The 21,566-nt window shown below is 37.0% G+C and overlaps 1 protein-coding gene across 1 annotated transcript in view; it reads left to right on the top strand.

Annotated features, from left to right (window-relative positions):
- LOC126190741 (uncharacterized) overlaps window positions 1-21,566 on the top strand; it is a 261,362-nt gene that overhangs the window by 63,570 nt on the left and 176,226 nt on the right. The window contains exon 6 of the mRNA XM_049931235.1: window positions 21,150-21,502. Coding sequence (XP_049787192.1) covers window positions 21,150-21,502 — 353 coding nt within the window. The remainder of the gene's footprint in view (window positions 1-21,149; window positions 21,503-21,566) is intronic.

The raw sequence follows: 21,566 nt of genomic DNA, 5'->3' as shown, positions 1-21,566 counted from the left end.
TTGTTTAACAAAACAGCATTGCAGACAAAACTTAGGCATTTTTTTCTGAATTTGCAATAAAAATGGATGTTCCCAATTAACATTTCAAATTTCCCCCTCCCATGTCCCACCTGTCCCTCCTTCCTGCCGCTGAACATGGGGGCGGGGGAGTTGAGTGTGGTGTCATCTACATCTATACTCTGCAAACCACCATGAGGTGTATGGCTGAGGGTACGTCCCATTGTACCAGTTATTATGGTTTCTTGCTGTTCCATTTTTTCCGCATGGAGCATGGGGAGAACAATCATTTGAATGCCATTTGAACTATAAATTTTTTTGGAACTGATGTGTTGTTTTCAGTGTTTTCAGTTAAACTGAACAGCTTGTGTATCATTATACTGCGTGCCTGAGAAGTCCTTCAGCATTTCTGGGAAGTAGCACTTTAACTCAAATAAAATGTTACAATTTGAAAGAGTATGAATACAGTATGTAAGAAGACACCCCATCTCCATTAAATCACTGCCATTCGATGTGACTGCCCTCCATGTCCAAGCAGAGGTGTCAGCTATACTCAGTGCACCTGATACTTGCACACACCACTGCCGAAATGTGTTGCAAATCCTTAATCTTCACCTTTTGTGCCTCTCCTTTGATGTGACCCCATTCAATGTTAGACCAGGTGAGCATGCTGCCCAGAATCATGGTGAGCCTTGTCTAATCCACCATCCTGGGAGAGTATCATAGAGTTAATTATGCACAGTGTCCACAGAATGCAATGTCTTGCCATCTTGTTGAAACATCACTGAATAAAAATTTTGTCGGCAAACAATAGGGGTGCAGGAATTGTTCAAGTATATCCATGTATGATGTTGTGATTGTTGCTTCCGCTTAAAAGAATGAACTGTGACTGTCAGGTGTGGCCCAGCCACACCTTTTGAGGGAAAAATTTCCAATTTTAGCAATGTTTGGTTGGTAATCAGCCCATAGCTTGAAGTTGTCGCAGATGATGAGGCCACAGGTACGAAAGGTAGCCGTATCACTGAAAAGGATATGTGCCCACAAATCTTCATTAATCATTGCCTCATTTAAGTCATGACATGTGGTTGTGCATGTTACATCATCCTCAGCTTCAAGATGATGAAGCACCTGGATGTGCTAAGTCCTTTCTTTCAGTACGAAGTGCAAGGTTTGTCACAGAGTAGGCTTTGGGGTGTGGACTCCTGGTTGAGTTGTGTCAACCCTAAAACATTTATTATTTATTTCCCAAACCAGTTTTCAGCTGTTATACCATCATCAGGTACAAAGATAAATTTTTGTTGCAGTGAAATTTTTCAGAATCAAAGATTTTAAAGTAGTGTGTATACAGAGTATCTTCATTCCCAGAGATGAAAAATGTAAATGTTTGATTTACGAATAAAACAAGAAGAATTATGATGTAAAGCTATTTAATTAAGATAAAATATGTTATACATTAACTAAAGAAAATAAATTAAGCAATCAACTTTGGTGACAAGTTCCAAAGGCTTGCCTGAACAAAATAAGCTTGTGTTTAATAGGACCTAAATTACAAATACATAAGATATACTAGTGAGATTGAGCAGGTAAGTGAAGCACCTGTGATTATACAAAGTATTTTTTAACACAAGAGAAATTATAGTAAATCAGATAAAGGAAAACGAAGCATGTGAGTAAGAGGGGTAATTTACAACATGGCCTGGATAGGATTATCAGTAGTATCTGTAGTCAGAAGTGGCAGGGAAGATAACTGTTTCCAGTTATTCAGTACTAACTTCAGCCAGATGGACATATGTTTATTAATTGCCATTGTTTCAAGATAGTTTATCTTCCTTCCTTTATGAATGTGATGTAGTACTTCATGTTGCATCTTGTAATTATAGCCTTCTTTGAGCAAGTGGTATGGAAAAATAGTCTCATTTTTTAAGTTTCCATCTTCTTTGATGTCCGTTTAAGTGGGTGCAAATTGCTTTGCCAGACGTATCTGTATATAATTTGCCACAGTTACAAGTAATTTTCTATATTCAACTCTTTTACAAAGATGGAGTAATGTCCTTAACATTGGACAGAAAGTGCCCAACAGTGTTGTGTGCATAAAATGATGTTGATGTTGGTTTTTTTTCCCTGGATTTAAGCTTTCTGCCTACATTCAGTGAGACTTTTCCTAAATATGGAATTGTGCCCCGTTTGTGTTCTTGAGGGAGATGTGCTGAGAATAGGGTAAAGAAGAGTGTGCACATGTTTTGATTTTTGTGCTTTATGCAGCCCACCAAGGTAGGAGGGTAGCCATTGTTTGATGCTATTTGTTTGACTGCACTTAATTTTGTTTTGAAGTTGTCTTTCATGCAGATGAATAGTAGGTGATGTATCTTTCAATGAAAAACAGGATGTTTGTGGGTCTATGGTTGCTGAGGATTGTTAAGTATTCCCATATCTGTGGTGGTAAGATTCCTGTAAATCTTGAAAGTATGAATATGATCACTGATGTCTGCAGTTAGATTTAAAAAATTTATGCAGTGATCACCAAGCACCATAGTGACTTTTATACTTTTGTGTTCAGAATTTAGCTGTTTAAGGAAGTTTCAAAGTTGTCTGATAGTACCTGTCCATAAGCACAACACATCATCAACTTACCTAAACCAGTATCGAATCTTGCCGGCCGCGGTGGTCTAGCGGTTCTAGGCGCTCAGTCCGGAACCGCGCGACTGCTACGGTCGCAGGTTCGAATCCTGCCTCGGGCATGGATGTGTGTGATGTCCTTAGGTTTAACTAGTTCTAAGTTCTAGAGGACTGCTGACCACAGATGTTTAGTCCCATAGTGCTCAGAGCCATTTGAACCATTTGAAGTATCGAATCTTGGGAAGAGAGTGGATTATTTTCCAAAAAGTGTTTCTCAAAATTGCCCAAGAAGATTTCAGCAAGGACTGGACTGAGGCAGTGGGGGGATCCTATAGCAAGAAAATCCAACTCTTTGTATATCTTGCATTTGAAAATGAAATAATTTTGTCTTGGACAAGATTGTACAGCTAACATTATATCATCTGTGACAACTGGGTTAACTCCTGCTTAATAAGTCTGTGAGAATGTTTAGGCTCTCCTGAACAGTTGTACTAGTGAATAATTTGCTAACATCAAAAGAAAGTGGCTTGGCACTAGGGGATTTGCATGTTTTTTAACTTTTCGCTACGTCAATTGAATTAAGTATGCCGTGACTATGTTTAAAGTTGGTTTTGTTCTTGATCTGGCTAATTTGCAACATGGAGCTAAGAATGAAGACATCACAGGACAGATAGGGATATTACCTTTGTGGAGTTCAGGATTGGCATAAAGTCTATAAGCTATAAGATTCATATGGGTGAGAAAGTAGACATCAGAATCTAACATTAAACTTTTAGACAATTTGATAACACTTCAATTTTATCATTACAGGATTGTGTGGGGTCTTTATGCATCTTTTGGAAATTGGTGTTTAGGAAATAGTGCACTTTGTGAACACACAACACTGATTCGTTGTTATGTGGTAAACATCTTTCAAATCACCTGCAATAGAGACACAAAAATTAGCGTTGTCCAAGAATGGCTAGGGACTTCTTGGGTGCCCTGTATGTATGGCCTTACATCATTGTACCAAAGTGATGTGAAAGACAGTAAGGTTACTATGGACAAATAAAGATTATTATTATTATTATTATTATTATTATTTCTTTTTCTTTAATTTCTCAGACTGTTAAGTCTGGTTAAAAATGGAACGTGACGCGGACCTTGATCAAGCGTGACTTCCTTTTAACTGTACGGTATATGTTATATTGCATTTAGGAACTTTCGGGTCATTGAACATGTATCAATAATTACAGATTTTTGTAGTTGTATATATATGTTTGGATGTAGCTGTATTGCATTGATGTACTGGTAGATATTGTGAGGTATGGCTCCTGTAGTTGATAGTATAATTGGTATAATGTCAACTTTATCCTGATGCCACATGTCCTTGACTTCCTCAGCCAGTTGGATGTATTTTTCTTTTTCAATTTTTTCTCCTGTTTTCTTCTGTATATTTGTTGTGTTGGGTATGGATATTTCAATTAGTTGTGTTAATTTCTTCTTTTTATTGGTGAGTATGATGTCAGGTTTGTTATGTGGTGTTGTTTTATCTGTTATAATCGTTCTGTTCCAGTATAATTTGTATTCATCATTCTCCAGTACATTTTGTGGTGTGTACTTGTATGTGGGAACGTGTTGTTTTATTAGTTTATGTTTTATGGCAAGTTGTTGATGTATTATTTTTGCTACATTGTCATGTCTTCTGGGGTATTCTGTATTTGCTAGTATTGTACATCCGCTTGTGATGTGATCTACTGTTTCTATTTGTTGTTTGCAAAGTCTGCATTTATCTGTTGTGGTATTGGAATCTTTAATAATATGCTTGCTGTAATATCTGGTGTTTATTGTTTGATCCTGTATTGCAATCATGAATCCTTCCGTCTCACTGTATATATTGCCTTTTCTTAGCCATGTGTTGGATGCGTCTTGATCTATGTGTGGCTGTGTTAGATGATACGGGTGCTTGCCATGTAGTGTTTTCTTTTTCCAATTTACTTTCTTTGTATCTGTTGATGTTATGTGATCTAAAGGGTTGTAGAAGTGGTTATGAAATTGCAATGGTGTAGCTGATGTATTTATATGAATGATTGCTTTGTGTATTTTGCTAGTTCCTGCTCGTTCTAGAAAGAATTTTCTTAAATTGTCTACCTGTCCATAATGTAGGTTTTTTTATATCTATAAATCCCCTTCCACCTTCCTTTCTGCTTAATGTGAATCTTTCTGTTGCTGAATGTATGTGATGTATTCTATATTTGTGGCATTGTGATCGTGTAAGTGTATTGAGTGCTTCTAGGTCTGTGTCACTCCATTTCACTACTCCAAATGAGTAGGTCAATACTGGTATAGCATAAGTATTTATAGCTTTTGTCTTGTTTCTTGCTGTCAATTCTGTTTTCAGTATTTTTGTTAGTCTTTGTCTATATTTTTCTTTTAGTTCTTCTTTAATATTTGTATTATCTATTCCTATTTTTTGTCTGTATCCTAGATATTTATAGGTATCTGTTTTTCCATCGCTTCTATGCAGTCGCTGTTGTTATCCAATATGTAATCTTCTTGTTTGGTGTGTTTTCCCTTGACTATGCTATTTTTCTTACATTTGTCTGTTCCAAAAGCCATATTTATATCATTGCTGAATACTTCTGTTATCTTTAGTAATTGGTTGAGTTGTTGATTGGTTGCTGCCAGTAGTTTTAGATCATCCATGTATAGCAAATGTGTGATTTTGTGTGAGTATGTTCCAGTAATATTTTATCCATAATTTGTATTATTTAGCATGTTGGATAGTGGGTTCAGAGCAAGACAGAACCAGAAAGGAGTCTCCTTGGTATATTCCACGCTTAATCTGTATTGGCTGTGATGTGATGTTATCTGAATTTGTTTGGATATTAAGTGTGGTTTTCCAGTTTTTCATTACTATGTTTAGAAACTGTATCAATTTAGGATCTACTTTGTATATTTCCAATATCTGTAGTAACCATGAGTGGGGTACACTATCAAAGGCTTTTTGGTAATCAATGTATGCGTAGTGTAGGGTCCTTTGTTTAGTTTTAGCTTGATATGTCACCTCTGTATCTATTATCAGTTGCTCTTTACATCCTCGTGCTCCTGTGCAGCAGCCTTTTTGTTCTTCATTTATAATTTTGTTCTGTGTTGTATGTGTCATTAATTTCTGTGTAATGACTGAAGTTAATATTTTGTAGATTGTTGGTAGGCATGTTATGGGGCGATATTTAGCTGGGTTTGCTGTGTCTGCTTGATCTTTAGGTTTCAGATAGGTTATTCCATGTGCAAGTGTATCAGGGAATGTGTATGGGTCTGCAATGTAACTGTTAAATAATTTAGTGAGATGTGAATGTGTTGAGGTGAATTTCTTTAACCAGAAATTTGCTATTTTTCTTTTCCAGGGGCTTTCCAATTGTGTGTAGAATTAATTGCTCGGGTGACGTCATGTTGCAAAATTATCACTTCAGTCATTTGTGTTATCATCTTGTATGAGTCTGTTTCTGCTTGTATCCACTGTGCATGCCTTTTATGTTGTACCGGGTTTGACCATATGTTGCTCCAGAAGTGTTCCATGTCTGTTATGTTTGGTGCATTGTCTATTTTAATGTGTGTGTTATCTATTGTTTGGTAAAATCTCTTTTGGTTTGTGCTGAATGTTTGGTTTTGTTTCCTTCTATTTCCACTTTTTTTGTATCTTCTAAGTCGTTTGGCCAATGCTTGTAATTTCTGCTTCTTTTCATCTAATTGCTCTATTGCTTCTTGTTGTGAGATTTTACCTAACCTTTTTCGTTTTTTGTCTGATATTTCATTTCTTATAAATTGTGTTAGCTGTCCAATGTCTTTTCTCAGTTTTTCTATTCTGATCTGTAGCCTGTGTTGCCATGCTGGTTTTGTGGGCTTCTTCTGTGTGTTGGTTTGTTCTGATCTCTGCCTAGTGTGTATACTCATTGTAGTGTGTGCTCCTATATTATTATTATTATTATTATTATTATTATTATTATTATTATTGGTGAAGATAGTAACTGTTCTCGAAAGAACAGGTACCATTGATGACCGTGCAGCTTTTCTAGAGTAAATGATAATTAATTGAAACCCTCAGCTGCCGACAGGTGTTGTTGATATACCTCGATGTGGACAGCTGAAAATGTGTGCCCTGACCGGGACTCGAACCCGGGATCGCCTGCTTACATGGCAGACGCTCTATCCTTGTGAGCCACCAAGGACACAGATGAATAGCGCGACTGCAGGGACTTATCCCTTGCACACTTCCTGTGAGACCTACTTCCCAAATGTCCACATTCTACATAGATAATGTACCTAATGGATATTTGCCCATCCACTCATCACTCGCGCCCACCAAGGTGTTGATTTCCATAAGAGTTTGGGCAACCTGTGTGCATTCGCACAGACAAAGGTCAATGGCCGGGTAGCCTTTAACTACATATGAAGATAGTAACTGTTCTCGAAAGAACAGATACCATTGATGACCATGCAGCTTCTATAGAATAAATGACAATTAATTGAAACCCTCAGCACTATTCATGTGTGTCCTCAGTGGCTCAGATGCATAGTGTGTCTGCCATGTAAGTAGGAGATCCCGGGTTCGAGTCCCAGTCGGGGCACACATTTTCAGCTGTCACCATCGAGGTATATCAACAACACCTGTCGGCAGCTGAGGATTTCAATTAATTATCATTTATTATTACTGGTGGTGGTGGTGGTGGTGGTGGTGGTGGTGGTCAACTGTGATCTCCTTACAAGTAACTGGCATATATAATCAGACAAAAAAGATTCCATATTAAAGAACTAAACAGAATGTGGATCATAAAAGCATTAATAGTCACTTCATTATCTTGTGTAACTTGGTCTGCTACGTTATAAACTCTGTAGAGGAATAAATTGGAAAAATTGTGTGATAAATACAAAAAATCATTCAATGTGTTAAAGGAAACTAAAAATCAAGAATTGCTAGAATTTTCACTGTAGAAACATGAGAGAAGGAAAAATGGAACAGAGGCCATAGTAAAGGAATGAAAGTGGATGGTGTCTGATAAAATTGTGCCTGGATCACAATTTAATAACTTGCTAATAGTTTTCATGATCATCTCCGTTGTTTTTTGTGCTGGATTATCGTTGAAAAGAATTTTTTTTTTGGAAACATCAAAAATAAAAAAAAATAAACAAACATAAAATAATGAAATGTAATTATGAAGCTACTAGTTTCAGAAAATCTGCTAACACTGTAAGAATCATGAAAGGTGGCTGCACATAGAGAAGTGGCCTGATGCCACCAGACGATTTCAGGCAGATTATTTGATGGGAAGACGGATTCGTAAACAAAGTTCTAAACTGCAAAGATACTTCCAGGAGCAGACGTGGACTCCGATAATAGCTTATTAGCTATGAATAGGGACAGAAAAATTTCATTTAAACAATAACGCAGTGAAAAATGTGAAATTGGTGATTTTTGAAGAAATGTGATAGTTGTTGTTGTTGTTGGTTGTTGTTGTTGTTGTTGTTTGTTGTTGTCTTCAGTCCTGAGACTGGTTTGATGCAGCTCTCCATGCTATTCTATCCTGTGCAAGCTTCATCATCTCCCAGTACTTACTGCAACCTACATCCTACTGAATCTGCTTAGTGTATTCATCTCTTGGTCTCCCTCTACAATTTTTACCCTCCACGCTGCCCTCCAATGCTAAATCTGTGATCCCTTGATGCCTCAGAACATGTCCTACCAACCGGTCCCTTCTTCTTGTAAGTTGTGCCACAAACTCCTCTTCTCCCCAATTCTGTTCAATACCTCCTCATTAGTTAGGTGATCTACCCATCTAATCTTCAGCATTCTTCTGTAGCACCACATTTCGAAAGCTTCTATTCTCTTCGTGTCCAAACTATTTATCGTCCATGTTTCACTTCCATACATGGCTACACTCCATACAAATACTTTCAGAAACGACTTCCTGACACTTAAATCTATACTCGATGTTAACAAATTTCTCTTCTTCAGAAACATTTTCCTTGCCATTGCCAGTCTACATTTTATATCCTCTCTACTTCGACCATCATCAGTTATTTTGCTCCCCAAATAGCAAAACTCCTTTACTACTTTAAGTGTCTCAGTTCCTAATCTAATTCCCTGAGCATCACCTGACTTAATTTGACTACATTCCATTATCCTCATTTTGCTTTTGTTTATGTCCGTCTTATATCCTCCTTTCAAGACACTGTCCATTCCGTTCAACTGCTCTTCCAAGTCCTTTGCTGTCTCTGACAGAATTACAATGTCATCGGTGAACCTCAAACTTTTTATTTCTTCTCCGTGGATTTTAATTCCTACTCCAAATTTTTCTTTTGTTTCCTTTACTGCTTGCTGAATATACAGATTGAATAACATCGGGGATAGGCTACAACCATGTCTCACTCCCTTCCCAACGACTGCTTCCCTTTCATGCCATCTGGTTTCTGTACAAATTGTAAATAGCTTTTCGTTCATGTATTTTACCCCTGCCACCCTTAGAATTTGTAAGAGAGTATTCCAGTCAACATTGTCAAAAGCTTTCTCTAAGTCTACAAATGCTAGAAACGTAGGTTTGCCTTTCCTTAATCTATTTTCTAAGATAAGTCGTAGAGTCAGTATTGCCTCGCGTGTTCCAACATTTCTGCGGAATCCAAACTGATCTTCGCCGAGGTCGGCTTCTACCAGTTTTTCCATTCGTCTGTGAAGAATACGCATTAGTATTTTGCAGCTGTGACTTATTAAACTGATAGTTCGGTAATTTTCACATCTGTCAACACCTGCTTTCTTTGGGTTTGGAATTATTATATTCTTCTTGAAGTCTGAGGGTATTTTGCCTGTCTCATACATCTTGCTCGCTAGATGGTATAGTTTTGTCAGGACTGGCTCTCCCAAGGCCGTCAGTAGTTCCAATTGAATGTTGTTTAGTCCCGGGGCCTTGTTTAGACTCAGGTCTTCACGCAGTATCGCATCTCCCATTTCATCTTCATCTACATCCTCTTCCATTTCCATAATATTGTCCTCAAGTACATCGCCCTTGTATAGGTCCTCTACATACTCCTTCCTCCTTTCTGCTTTCCCTTCTTTGCTTAGAACTGGTTTTCCATCTGAGCTCTTGATATTCATACAAGTGGTTCTCTTTTCTCCAAAGGTCTCTCTAAATTTCCTGTAGGTGATATCTGTCTTACCCCTAGTGAGATACGCCTCTACATCCTTACATTTGTCCTCTAGCCATCCCTGCTTAGCCATTTTGCACTTCCTGTCGATCTCATTTTTGAGACGTTTGTATTCCTTTTTGCCTGCTTCATTTACTGCGTTTTTATATTTTCTCCTTTCATCAATTAAATTCAATATTTCTTCTGTTACCCAAGGATTTCTACTAGCCCTCGTCTTTTTACCTACTTTATCCTCTGCTGCCTTCACTACTTCATCCCTAAGAGCTACCCATTCTTCTTCTACTGTATTTCTTTCCCCCATTCCTGTCAATTGTTCCCTTATGCTCTCCCTGAAACTCTGTACAACCTCTGGTTTAGTCAGTTTATCCAGGTCCCATCATCCTAAATTCCCACCTTTTTGCAATTTCTTCAGTTTTAATCTACAGTTCATAACCAATAGATTGTGGTCAGAGTCCACATCTGCCCCCTGGAAATGTCTTACAATTTAAAACCTGGTTCCTAAATCTCTGTCTTACCATTATATAAACCATCTGATACCTTGTTGTATCTCCAGGCTTCTTCCATGTACACGACCTTCTTTTATGATTCTTGAACCAAGTCTTAGCTATGATTAAGTTATCCTCTGTGCAAAATTCTAGCAGACGGCTTCCTCTTTCATTTCTCTCCCCCAATCCATATTCACCTACTATGTTTCCTTCTCTCCCTTTTCCTACTCTCGAATTCCAGTCACCCATGACTATTACATTTTCGTCTCCCTTCACTACCTGAATAATTTCTTTTATCTCATCATACATTTCATCAATGTCTTCATCATCTGCAGAGCTAGTTGGCATATAAACTTGTACTACTGTAGTAGGCATATAAACTTGTACTACTGTAGTAGGCATGGGCTTCATGTCTATCTTGGCCACAATAATGCGTTCACTATGCTGTTGGTAGTAGCTTACCCGCAATCCAATTTTTTTTATTCATTATTAAACCTACTCCTGCATTACCCCTATTTGATTTTGTATTTATAACCCTGTATTCACCTGACCAAAAGTCTTGTTCCTCCTGCCACTGAACTTCACTAATTCCCACTATATCTAACTTTAACCTATCCATTTCCCTTTTTAAATTTTCTAACCTACCTGCCCGTTTAAGGGATCTGACATTCCACGCTCCGATCCGTAGAACACCAGTTTTCTTTCTCCTGATAATGACGTCCTCTTGAGTAGTCCCCGCCCGGAGATCCGAATGGGGGACTATTTTAACTCCGGAATATTTTACCCTAGAGGACACCACCATCATTTACCCATACAGTAAAGCTGCATGCCCTCGGGAAAAATTACGGCTGTAGTTTCCCCTTGCTTTCAGCTGTTCGCAGTACCAGCACAGCAAGGCCGTTTTGGTTAGTGTTACAAGGCTAGATCAGTCAATCATCCAGACTGTTGCCCCTGCAACTACTGAAAAGGCTGCTGCCCCTCTTCAGGAACCACACGTTTGTCTGGCCTCTCAACAGATGCCTCTCGATTGTGGTTGCACCTACGGTACGGCCATCTGTATCGCTGAGGCATGCAAGCCTCCCCACCAATGGCAAGGTCCATGGTTCATGGGGGTGTTAGAAAATGGCAAATTCCCTTGGTCCCGAATTGTAATGTGAGGATGTCATTGGTAGCTGATAGCTATTTAATTTTGAAATTAAGTATGGACTTCATCAGGGCTGATTGTGGCCTTTAAACTAGTTTAAAGGAACAGTTCATTTCCTGCCTTAAGAAATCAGACCAGAAATGTTTTGTATCAAATCACTGCTAACCTTTGTGATTAAACAATGTTGTGCACAGACTGTGTGGTAGTCACAGTTAGGTGCTGTGTTCCATTACTGCAGATACATACTTTTGTTAGAAATGTACCATTATTAAACATGTAAATGAATTTTACATGATTTAAATTTTGAGGAGACGAAACATTTCAGCATTTGTCAGGTGGGTAAAAGCATGACAAGCTCTGTATTTGTCAGAGTAGGAACTCAGCTCATAGTACATACTAAATTTTGAAAATATTATTTAATGCCACCATAATAATTGTTTCCAAAAGTCACTGAAAGAGTTGTAGCATTCAGAGAAAGATCTATACAACTGTTTATCAAGTCACATTTCGTCTCGCTGAATGTTTTTTTTCCCATGTAGCTGTTTACACAGACATACCGTATAACAAGCAATAATGCAGCGCTATTTATGTTTACTCTGAAATTCTTGCAAAATCTTGAGTGAGAACAAATTGTGGTGGTCTTCATTGTATTCTAAACTGGGTGACAAATATGTGCTAAATCGATTCACAACTGTAAAAAATGCTTATGCCTGCAGTGACTGCTGACAACAGGTCATGGGAATGTGAAACTGAAGGCCTTATGCTCCTGATAAATCAGTGGTTTGAAAGTACTGCAATAGCAGAATTTTATCAAAGTATAAAGATATTACTTTGAAACACATTAAGTGTGGAAAGCATAAGGGCTGCAAAATGAAGCAGTCCTCTTTGCCAGTAAAGTGACAGTCTTTATATTAGTAGGAGCTTTGAAGTAGCAAAAAAGAAGGAAAATGACTGTGATACCTGGCCTAGACTGTGGTAACATTCTTAAAGCCAGCATTCCACTCCACAAACAGGAAAATGAAGATTTTTTTGGCATTGGATGAATAACTTCATTGAAAGTGAGCAGCATTTTCTTAGCAGTAAAAATATAGTTTGAACTTAATGCTATTAAAAATTAAAACTTAACATTTAAGAAAGTAATACATATTTCTTTAGCATGGTTCTGCTAACATCCCGTGTGTAAAATCAATGAAGGAGACTATTGTGCCTTTAATATGACAATGACAAAAATCTTATGTAAAGGAACAGGTAACAGGGAAAAATGTCTTTGTCACCCAACGAGGCCGCTGACAGAAGATTTCTTGTGTTTGCATTGTGTCATTGAGAACTATTCAAGCATGGAACAAGCAGAAACTATTGGTTGCAGGTATAGGTGTTCTTAACACAGCTAACTCAATGCTGTGGGCTTGTACAATTTTTGGGGCTCTTAAGAAATTCAGTACAATAATGAGGAAGCAGTAATGAATGAAGCATCATGTTATGTAAAATCTCCTTCCGTGTGACTGTGTGACTTACGTTTACTGATGGGGATAGGAAAATTGTTGACTGCTTAGTGACAGAAAAATCATTTAATAATTCTGAAAATCAGATACACCCACAATTTGAAGATGATTCTCGATGGAATTGTTAGTCACAGCACACAAAAGGGATTTACAGGAGCAAGAGATGTATGAATGGATTATTTTGTAGTGCTGTATTTCTGGATTATAGGTAGTTTCATGATCTTGGGGGGAAAAAAAAAGAAAACAAATACTTGTCTCGCTGTAGATTGATGCGCAGGAGGCAGAAGACTTCTCTGACGGGCTGACTCGGAGAAAACTATTATTCCTTTTGTGTTTTGATCATGAAATCAGAAACTTAAAGATTGCAAGCTCTTGAAAAATGCTTAGATTTATACTCCCTTGATATTTACTTACTGCACAAGCACACATTTTGATACAGTCCAAGCCAGCCAGGGATTAATCAGTTTTCACTTACCTCTTTTTACAGCCTCGAAGAATTGCTAAAGTCTTTCACCTTGTCTGCAGTAAAAGGTACCGTAGAGCAATAATAATTTTGTACACTGATTTCTTTACTTGAATGGTTATTATTAGATAACGAATGAAACAATTCCTATCTGCCCAAACTCTTTTCAATGCTAAAAAAGTAAAGACACTAGAGTTTGACAAAACAAGATCAACCTTCGATATGTACTGTTTATCTACAGAGATAATATTATTCCATCTGCCACCAAAATTATGTATTGTAACACTTCAGTTAATATATACTAGATATTACAGTGTATACAGGAAGATTTTGTAATATGCTAATATAAAATGTTAATATAAAACCACCAGGTACAGCATGTTACTTTCGCCAACACTTAAATCAATATTGTGACTGCTGGATTTGCTTGTCAGCCAATTGCAGCACAGGATGTGACCTCAAATAAATGTCACATATTGAACTTACACAAAATACTTTGAAGTTCAAATTTGGACTCTTGAAAAATAACTACTTTGCAGCATGAATACAATAGGAATGGTAAATGTCAGAGAGTAATATACAAATAGAACAGTGTGAAGCATAGCTGTACCTTGGCATACTTTGAACGAGAAGGAAAGTAAAGGTGCTGAGTTACCAAAAATGGTACAAAAGTTGCAGGTACAGAACTGTAGCTATCAATCATGCTTAGAGCACTATATAAAGGAACTATTCCAACACAATGAGTGACAGTGCTGGATAAATGAAAAAATTTATCTCCTTGAGAATAATCATAGCTGGTAATGTAACCATATTCAGTGCTGGACACACAAACTGAATCTGATTGTTGATGTTTCTCAAAAGAACCCTATTGGTTTAGCATCACAATAATCAATTCAAAGAGTGTTTTTCAAGAAAACAGGAAGAACAAACATTTGTATTTGCAGTCTCTGAAAGGAAACAGAGATGCAAAGGCTTTTTCCAGTGTTAATAAGCTGGAACTTGTGGCTATCCACAGCCACTTTTATGGCAGAATATTTTGAGGAAATAATTGAACTCTTCCGCAATGATAATATCCGGAAGCTGCCTACGCAGGCTGAAGTATGTCACATCGCTGCTGGGTTATGAAATGAACTGCATTGTTGTGGAGGCCACATTCATTAAAGAACAAGACAGTGATATTAATTAATGACTTGCTTTGCTAAAGATTTTGAGATCTCTCTCTTCAAATGAACTTAATTCAAAGTTAAAACACCTTGAAGAACATTTCAGTATTGTGGGCAAAGGAATTTTTACTCCAGGAAACAAATATTTTTAAAAAGATAAGGGCAAATATTTCTTGCAAAAGTTAGAGTGCTTGAAGTGAAGTGCACTAGGGTCATATCTTCAGACAAGATTGTCAACTCTCATAGCCACAGATCCAAACAAATCAATCAGTCTTCAAAGCCTGAGATTAATGCTTGAACTTAAGGACAGTAAGCTTAAACTTCATTAACTTAGACATGGTAAGGATCTTGCAGTATGTACCTGAAATGTCTAGTCTCAGTAGTGCAGATACTCAGAAGGGGGATAAATCTCTTCAGAATTTTGCTGAAAAGTGCATGTCCATGCAATTAGGAAAAGTTCACATGCCTGTAGGCAACAGGAGTTGATAGTCAGCAATTTGCAGTAATGACCTTGAAGGCTTTTCGGATTCATTCAGCGAGGAGATAATTCTAGCTAAAGTGTAATGTTACATCGGCAGCACTGTCTCTTGGAATATAACTTAAAAATCATGATAATCCTGTCCAGTGTGTTTGGCTGAAAACTTACTTGCCTTAAAGTGTTGATGATGATGATGGATGATGATGGATGATGATGGATGATGATGGATGATGATGGATGATGATGATGATGATGATGATGATGTGGTCTTCAGTCCAGGGACTGGTTTGATGTAGCTCTCCATGCTACTCTATCCTGTGCAAGCTTCTTCGTCTTCGAGTAACTACCGCACCGTATATCCTTCTGAATCTGTTTAGTGCATTCATTTCTTGGTCTCCCTCTGATTTTTACCCTCTGTGTTTCCCTCCAATACTAAATTAATGATCCTTTGATGCCTCCGAATGTTTCCTACCAACTGAGCCCTTCTTCTAGTCAAGTTGTGCCACAAATTTCTCTTCTCCCAAATTCTATTCAGTACCTGCTCATTAGTTATGTGATCTACCCATCTAATCTTCAGCATTCTTCTGTAGCACCACATTTCGAAAGCTTTGATTCTCTCCTTGTCTAAACTATTTATCGTCCATAAATTTCTCTTCTTCAGAAATTCTTTCCTTGTCATTGCCAGTCTACAGTTTATACTCCTCTACTTCGGCCATCATCATTTATTTTGCTTCACAAGTAGCAAAACTCCTTTACTACTTTAAGTGTCTCATTTCCTAATCTAATTCCCTCAGCATCACCTGATTTAATTCGACTACATTCCGTTATCCTCATTTTGCTTTTTTTGATATTCATCATATATCCTCCTTTCAAGACACTGTCCATTCCATTAAACTGCTCTTCCAGGTCCTTTGCTGTCTCTTACAGAATTAGTGTCGTCAGCAAACCTCGAAGTTTTTATTTCTCCTTCTTGGATTTTAATTTGTACTCCAAATGTTTCTTTTGTTTCCTTTACTGCTTGCTCAATTTAAAGATTGAACAACATTGGAGATGGGCTACAACCCTGTCTCACTCCCTTCCCAACCACTGCTTCCCTTTCATACTCGTCGACTCTTATAACTGCCATCTGGTTTCTGTACAAATTGCAAATAGCCTTTTGCTGCCTGTATTTGACACCTGCACCTTCAGAATTCGAAAGAGAGTACTCCAGTCAACATTGTCAAAAGCCTTCTCTAAGTCTACAAATGCTAGAAATGTAGGTTTGCCTTTCCTTAATCTATCTTCTAAGATAAGTCGTAGGGTCAGTATTGCGTCACGTGTTCCAACATTTCTACTGAATCCAAAATGATCTTTCCCGAGATCAGCTACTATTAGTTTTCCATTTGTCTGTAAAGAATTGGTGTTACTTTTCTTTAAGTATAAAAAATAATGTTGCTTCGCCCTTTTTTCCAAGCCAGTGTAATGTAAATAAATGTGGTGTGCATAGTGTAATAAATATAATGTAAATGACACATATAGTTTCATTTCAATGCAAGACTGAAAAAGACTAATTAGGACGAAAATAAATAACCAGAAAGAGAAGCAAACTGGCAGTAAATAACAATAAAATCTGTAAAAATATTGCCAAAGTCTTCTGTGAAATAAAATGATTTTTTAGTCCCTAGTTATGAATCCATACACATAATAAAAGTGTTTGTGTGTTCATGCATGTTCGTGCTCCACATCTGTTAAACCATTGGACCAATTTCAACCAAACTTGGAATTCATATCCCTCACTGTCAGGCTACCATTGCTTTGAAAGTAAGAAACAACTGCCTATCATAGTTCAGGAGCTATGACGTCATCAACACTGAGATGTGTGATAAAGTGTTGCATCATGTATGAAATTTTGATACATGTATTCTTTACTGCTAAGACACTACTACAGTTGAGTCATCTGAGGAAATCTTTGACACCTGACAGTGCTTTTGACAGTATTCACCTGCAAAGTGAAAACAGCTGTAGGTGAAAACAATAGACATCTATATAGTTACAAAGCGACATTGTCCTAAAGATGTTTACAAAATTGCATTGTAGATACACAAAGTAGCTGCAACCAGCATAAAGAAACAGTCCAGTATAATTTCACATGGAGTATACTACAGCAATATATACAAGATTTTGTTTTTAATGAAAAATGAGCAAAATAAATACCCTGACCTACTGGATTTGTCGGATAGTTGTAGACTGAAATGAAGGAAATTTGCAGGAAGTTGAAAATTGAGGAGATGGGACTTGGATGAGATCAAACAACCGGAGACACACATTGCCCAACTGCAGTAGGTTATGGAAATATTATAGATGAATTATTAAGTTTGAGAGATGATTTGGTGAAGGAAGAAGAGGAACGATTAGGCTAATAAACTAGATCCATAGAAGTCCTTGCAAGATCCATAGAAGTCCTTGAGTAATGCATGACATTTTAAATATATCTGATGAAAGGACAAGCAACAAATGAAACATACGGGAATACAAATGTCTATAAAATGAGATGGACAAATTGCAGAATGGCAAAGCAAGAATAACTGGAGGACAAATACAAACTGTTAAAGCACACATCCATGGGAAAGATGGATACCATGCTTAGGAAACTTGAAGAACTCTTGCAAGAAAAGGTATCAGCTGTAGAAACATACAGAACAGAGTTTGGTGAGCCTACAGTAAACTAAGATGGTAGGCTGAAAGGCCAAAGGAATATATATATATATATATATATATATATATATATATATATATATATATATATATATATATATATATATATAATAGAAGGAAGCATTCCACGAAGGAAAAATATATCTAAAAGATGTTTACAAAATTGTCTTTAAATATGTCTGCTTGTGTCTGTATATGTGTGGATGGATATGTGTGTGTGTGCGAGTGTGTACCCGTCCTTTTTTCCCCCTAAGGTAAGTCTTTCCGCTCCCGGGACTGGAATGACTCCTTACCCTCTCCCTTAAAACCCACATCCTTTCGTCTTTCCCTCTCCTTCCCTCTTTCCTGATGAGGCAACAGTTTGTTGCGAAAGCTTGAATTTTGTGTGTATGTTTGTGTTCGTTTGTGTGTCTGTCGACCTGCCAGCACTTTCATTTGGTAAGTCACATCATCTTTGTTTTTTTATATATATATATATATATATATATATATATATATATATATATATATATATATATATATATATATATATATATATATATATATATATATATATATGGGCTGTATCAAGGAAAGAAACTTGATAATGTTCTTACAGAAAGAGAAGGAGGGATAATAAGATGAGAGGAACACTAATGCAAGAATTTGACAGAGCTCTGGAAGACTTGTGAAAACCAGGTACCTGGAGTGGAGACATTCACCTGAATTTATTAAGATGCTTGGCAGAACCATCTATGGCAATACTGTTCCATCTGGTATGCAGGCAATAGGAGACACATGAAACCTCCTCAAATTTTGGTAAGAATGTAGTAGTCACAAATGGAAGGCAAGTACTGACTAAAGTATTACTGAACCACCAGTTTAATAAGGCTTGGTTGTGAAATACTAACATGAAACATCAACATAAGGATGGAATGGCTGGTAGAAGCCAACAGGAGTCAGAATGGTTTGGGTTCCAGAGTAATGTTAGCACACGCAAAGCAATATTGGACTGTCGAACTTATCTTACAGGATGTTTATGCTGCAGCCTTGTTGCTCGCTCATCACTAGCATGGTACAATGATGATAAAACAAACCTCGCTGAGTCACTGCTCACAACGACGCGTGCCAGTGGAGGATAAAGGTGGTTTGTGTTTCAAGCAGTGACAATCCCTGTACGTCCTGAAATTTGAACTGTGATTAGCTGTGACAAGGCCCCTCTAGAAATGCCTTTTTAAAAGCACTGCTCATTGTTTAAGCAGTTTCTCGAACACAATACATTTGTATCCATATTTTGCAAATTGTTGAGAAGTACATGGCAGGTTACTCTATTTTACCATGTATTCAGGGTTCCTTCCCATTACACTCAGGTATTGAGCATGGACCAAATGATTGCTTCAATATCTCTGCGTAAGTGGTAATTAGTTTAACCTTGGTGATATTAGTAAGACATGTAGGGGACTGTAGTATATGCCTCGACTGATGCTGGTTCTGGAAGCTTTCTAAATAGGCTTTCGTAAGATAGTTGGTACCTATCTTTGGGCATCTACCAGCTGAGAATTTTTATCATTTCCATGAATCTTGTGGACCAAAGACAAACAAAATGTTTGTACTGACCTCCTTTGTATTTGGTATGGATCCCATACAGTTGAGCAGTTTTCTATAATGGGTCACCTAGGTCTTTTGGACTAAAGTAGACTCACTGGACTTTCTCAGTATCTTAACAATGAAACTATTGTACACAGACAGTAGTGCTAGCTGTGTGTATCATGTGTTGTTACTTATAAACACTAGAATGCAAATCTGCTTGTGGTAGATCTACCACATGACATGGATTTGGATAAAAAGTGACGAAATATTAGTTCATAGTAGTTTGTGTAAAATGGCCAACTTGTGTTTGCTGGGTCTCGGTAGCTGCTATTCTGTTTTCTGGTGTCTGTCTGGTGTCTTCCTGTAATTTGGCAAAATGCAACAATGCATTAGTTCCACAGTTTTTGAAACATGTATTGTGATGATCAACATGAATATCATAGTTTATATAGCATATTCATCACATTCCTCCATAAAGGACTTGACAAAGGTAACATATTTCCTTCACACTTTTTCTGTACAGTTCTGATGAAAACACATGTTGATAGATCCATTTGTATACACATTGTACATAAAAGTAGTTCAATTTTTCATTACCAATAGGCTGAATAACATTAACAGAATAATTGAAATTGAAAATTTCACTTTTTTTATGCCTGTAGTTGATTTACTGGTTGGTGACAACATGAAATTGTTCAAATGTGGATAGCTAATGATGGATTAATTGATGATTACAATATAACAGCTACTGTTCAACAGCTCCAAAGTAGTTTACAAAATCATTTACTCCTAGATGCTGTCGAGTTATTTGCTGGGTGCCTACTTTGACATTGATCACTCATGTGTTAATTACTGTGTAGTGACTGACTTGTGTATTGTCATGTAGAACGGTTTGTAGAAGTTTTTACAAAATTATAATTCAGATCTGTAATTATATTTTGATTTATCATGAGAAGGGCTAAATTAATGGATGTGGAATTATAAGCAGTAGTAATTTGGAATGCATAAATAGAAAATTGACTAAGGTATATGGACTTTACTGTGTATGCTGCCTAGAGCATTCACAATTCCCACCTAAAGTAAGGAATTTTCTGGAAAGAACAATTAGTAGACTATTGTGCCAGTGCAAGTGGGCGTTTTTGTAATCGGAAAAATTAGAGCCACAAAACTATGTACCTGAATTTTGGGAATAATGTCCAGTAGAAGTAGAACATTCAGGAAGATGAAAACTGTAGTCGTGAATAACATGAAATATCATATGTTTTAGAAAACATAAAATGCTCTTGGATGAGGTACATTGCTTCACTCAATCCAAATTTTATCTACATGTGTTTGTACTGATGCTCACATTATGGATATTTACTCTAAATTATTTTTATTTAAACCAATTTGGCTATAAGCACAAGCAATTGTCAAATTATCTTGGGCACAATAAAACTAAGATTCTCCACTTAAATAATAAAGTAGGTAATTTGTGGAAGAATCATATAGTTAATATATTAATTTTCTATTGGAGGGCAGCTAAAATTGCTGAAACTTAATAAAATCTCAGTATCAGACAGTTTTAGGGTCTAAAAAATTTGTGCCTGAACAAACTCCATTGCTTGCAATAGCTTACAAAGGAGTTGAACACACAAAAGTTGGCAGTAATTAGAACTCATGTTAACAGTGTAACAAATAAATATCCAACAAAAACTCTGCATGACAGACACATTTATATATTATTTTGAATATATAGAAGTTTAAAACTGTGCACACCACTAACCATCAAAACTAATTCCTTATTTATTTTTTAATAATACATTTCTTTCACTTTGAACTTATTTGAATTCTGAATTTTAAATGACATTTGTGTATTTCAGGTAGTTGAGAGCCGTGAAGCAAAGGGAGGCCAAGGGGACTGTAGTGAAGATCAAGATGATGACGTTATAAAAGTTTCACATCTTAATATGGTTGATCTCGCAGGCTCAGAACGGTCAGACCAGACAGGCAGTAAATTTGGCAGTGATCGCTTTCGTGAAGGCTGCCATATCAATCTTTCATTATTCACTTTAAGTCAAGTGATATCACAGCTGAGCGACGGGAAAAAACACATCAGTTTTCGAGATAGTAAGCTGACACGCATACTGGAGCCAGCTCTGGGAGGAAATGCTCTGACAGCCATCATCTGTAATGTTACACCTACCTCAGTTGAAGAGACGAATTGCACTCTGAGGTCAGTTCACTACCTGTTTGTGTTCAGAACTGGTGGCTCTCTGAATTTCTTTTGTCCTTTTTCT

Source organism: Schistocerca cancellata, chromosome 6, assembly GCF_023864275.1.
Source record: "Schistocerca cancellata isolate TAMUIC-IGC-003103 chromosome 6, iqSchCanc2.1, whole genome shotgun sequence".
Lineage (NCBI taxonomy): Eukaryota > Metazoa > Arthropoda > Insecta > Orthoptera > Acrididae > Schistocerca > Schistocerca cancellata.
Note: the sequence above shows the minus strand (reverse complement) of the source record. Positions and strands in the feature narration are given on the sequence as shown.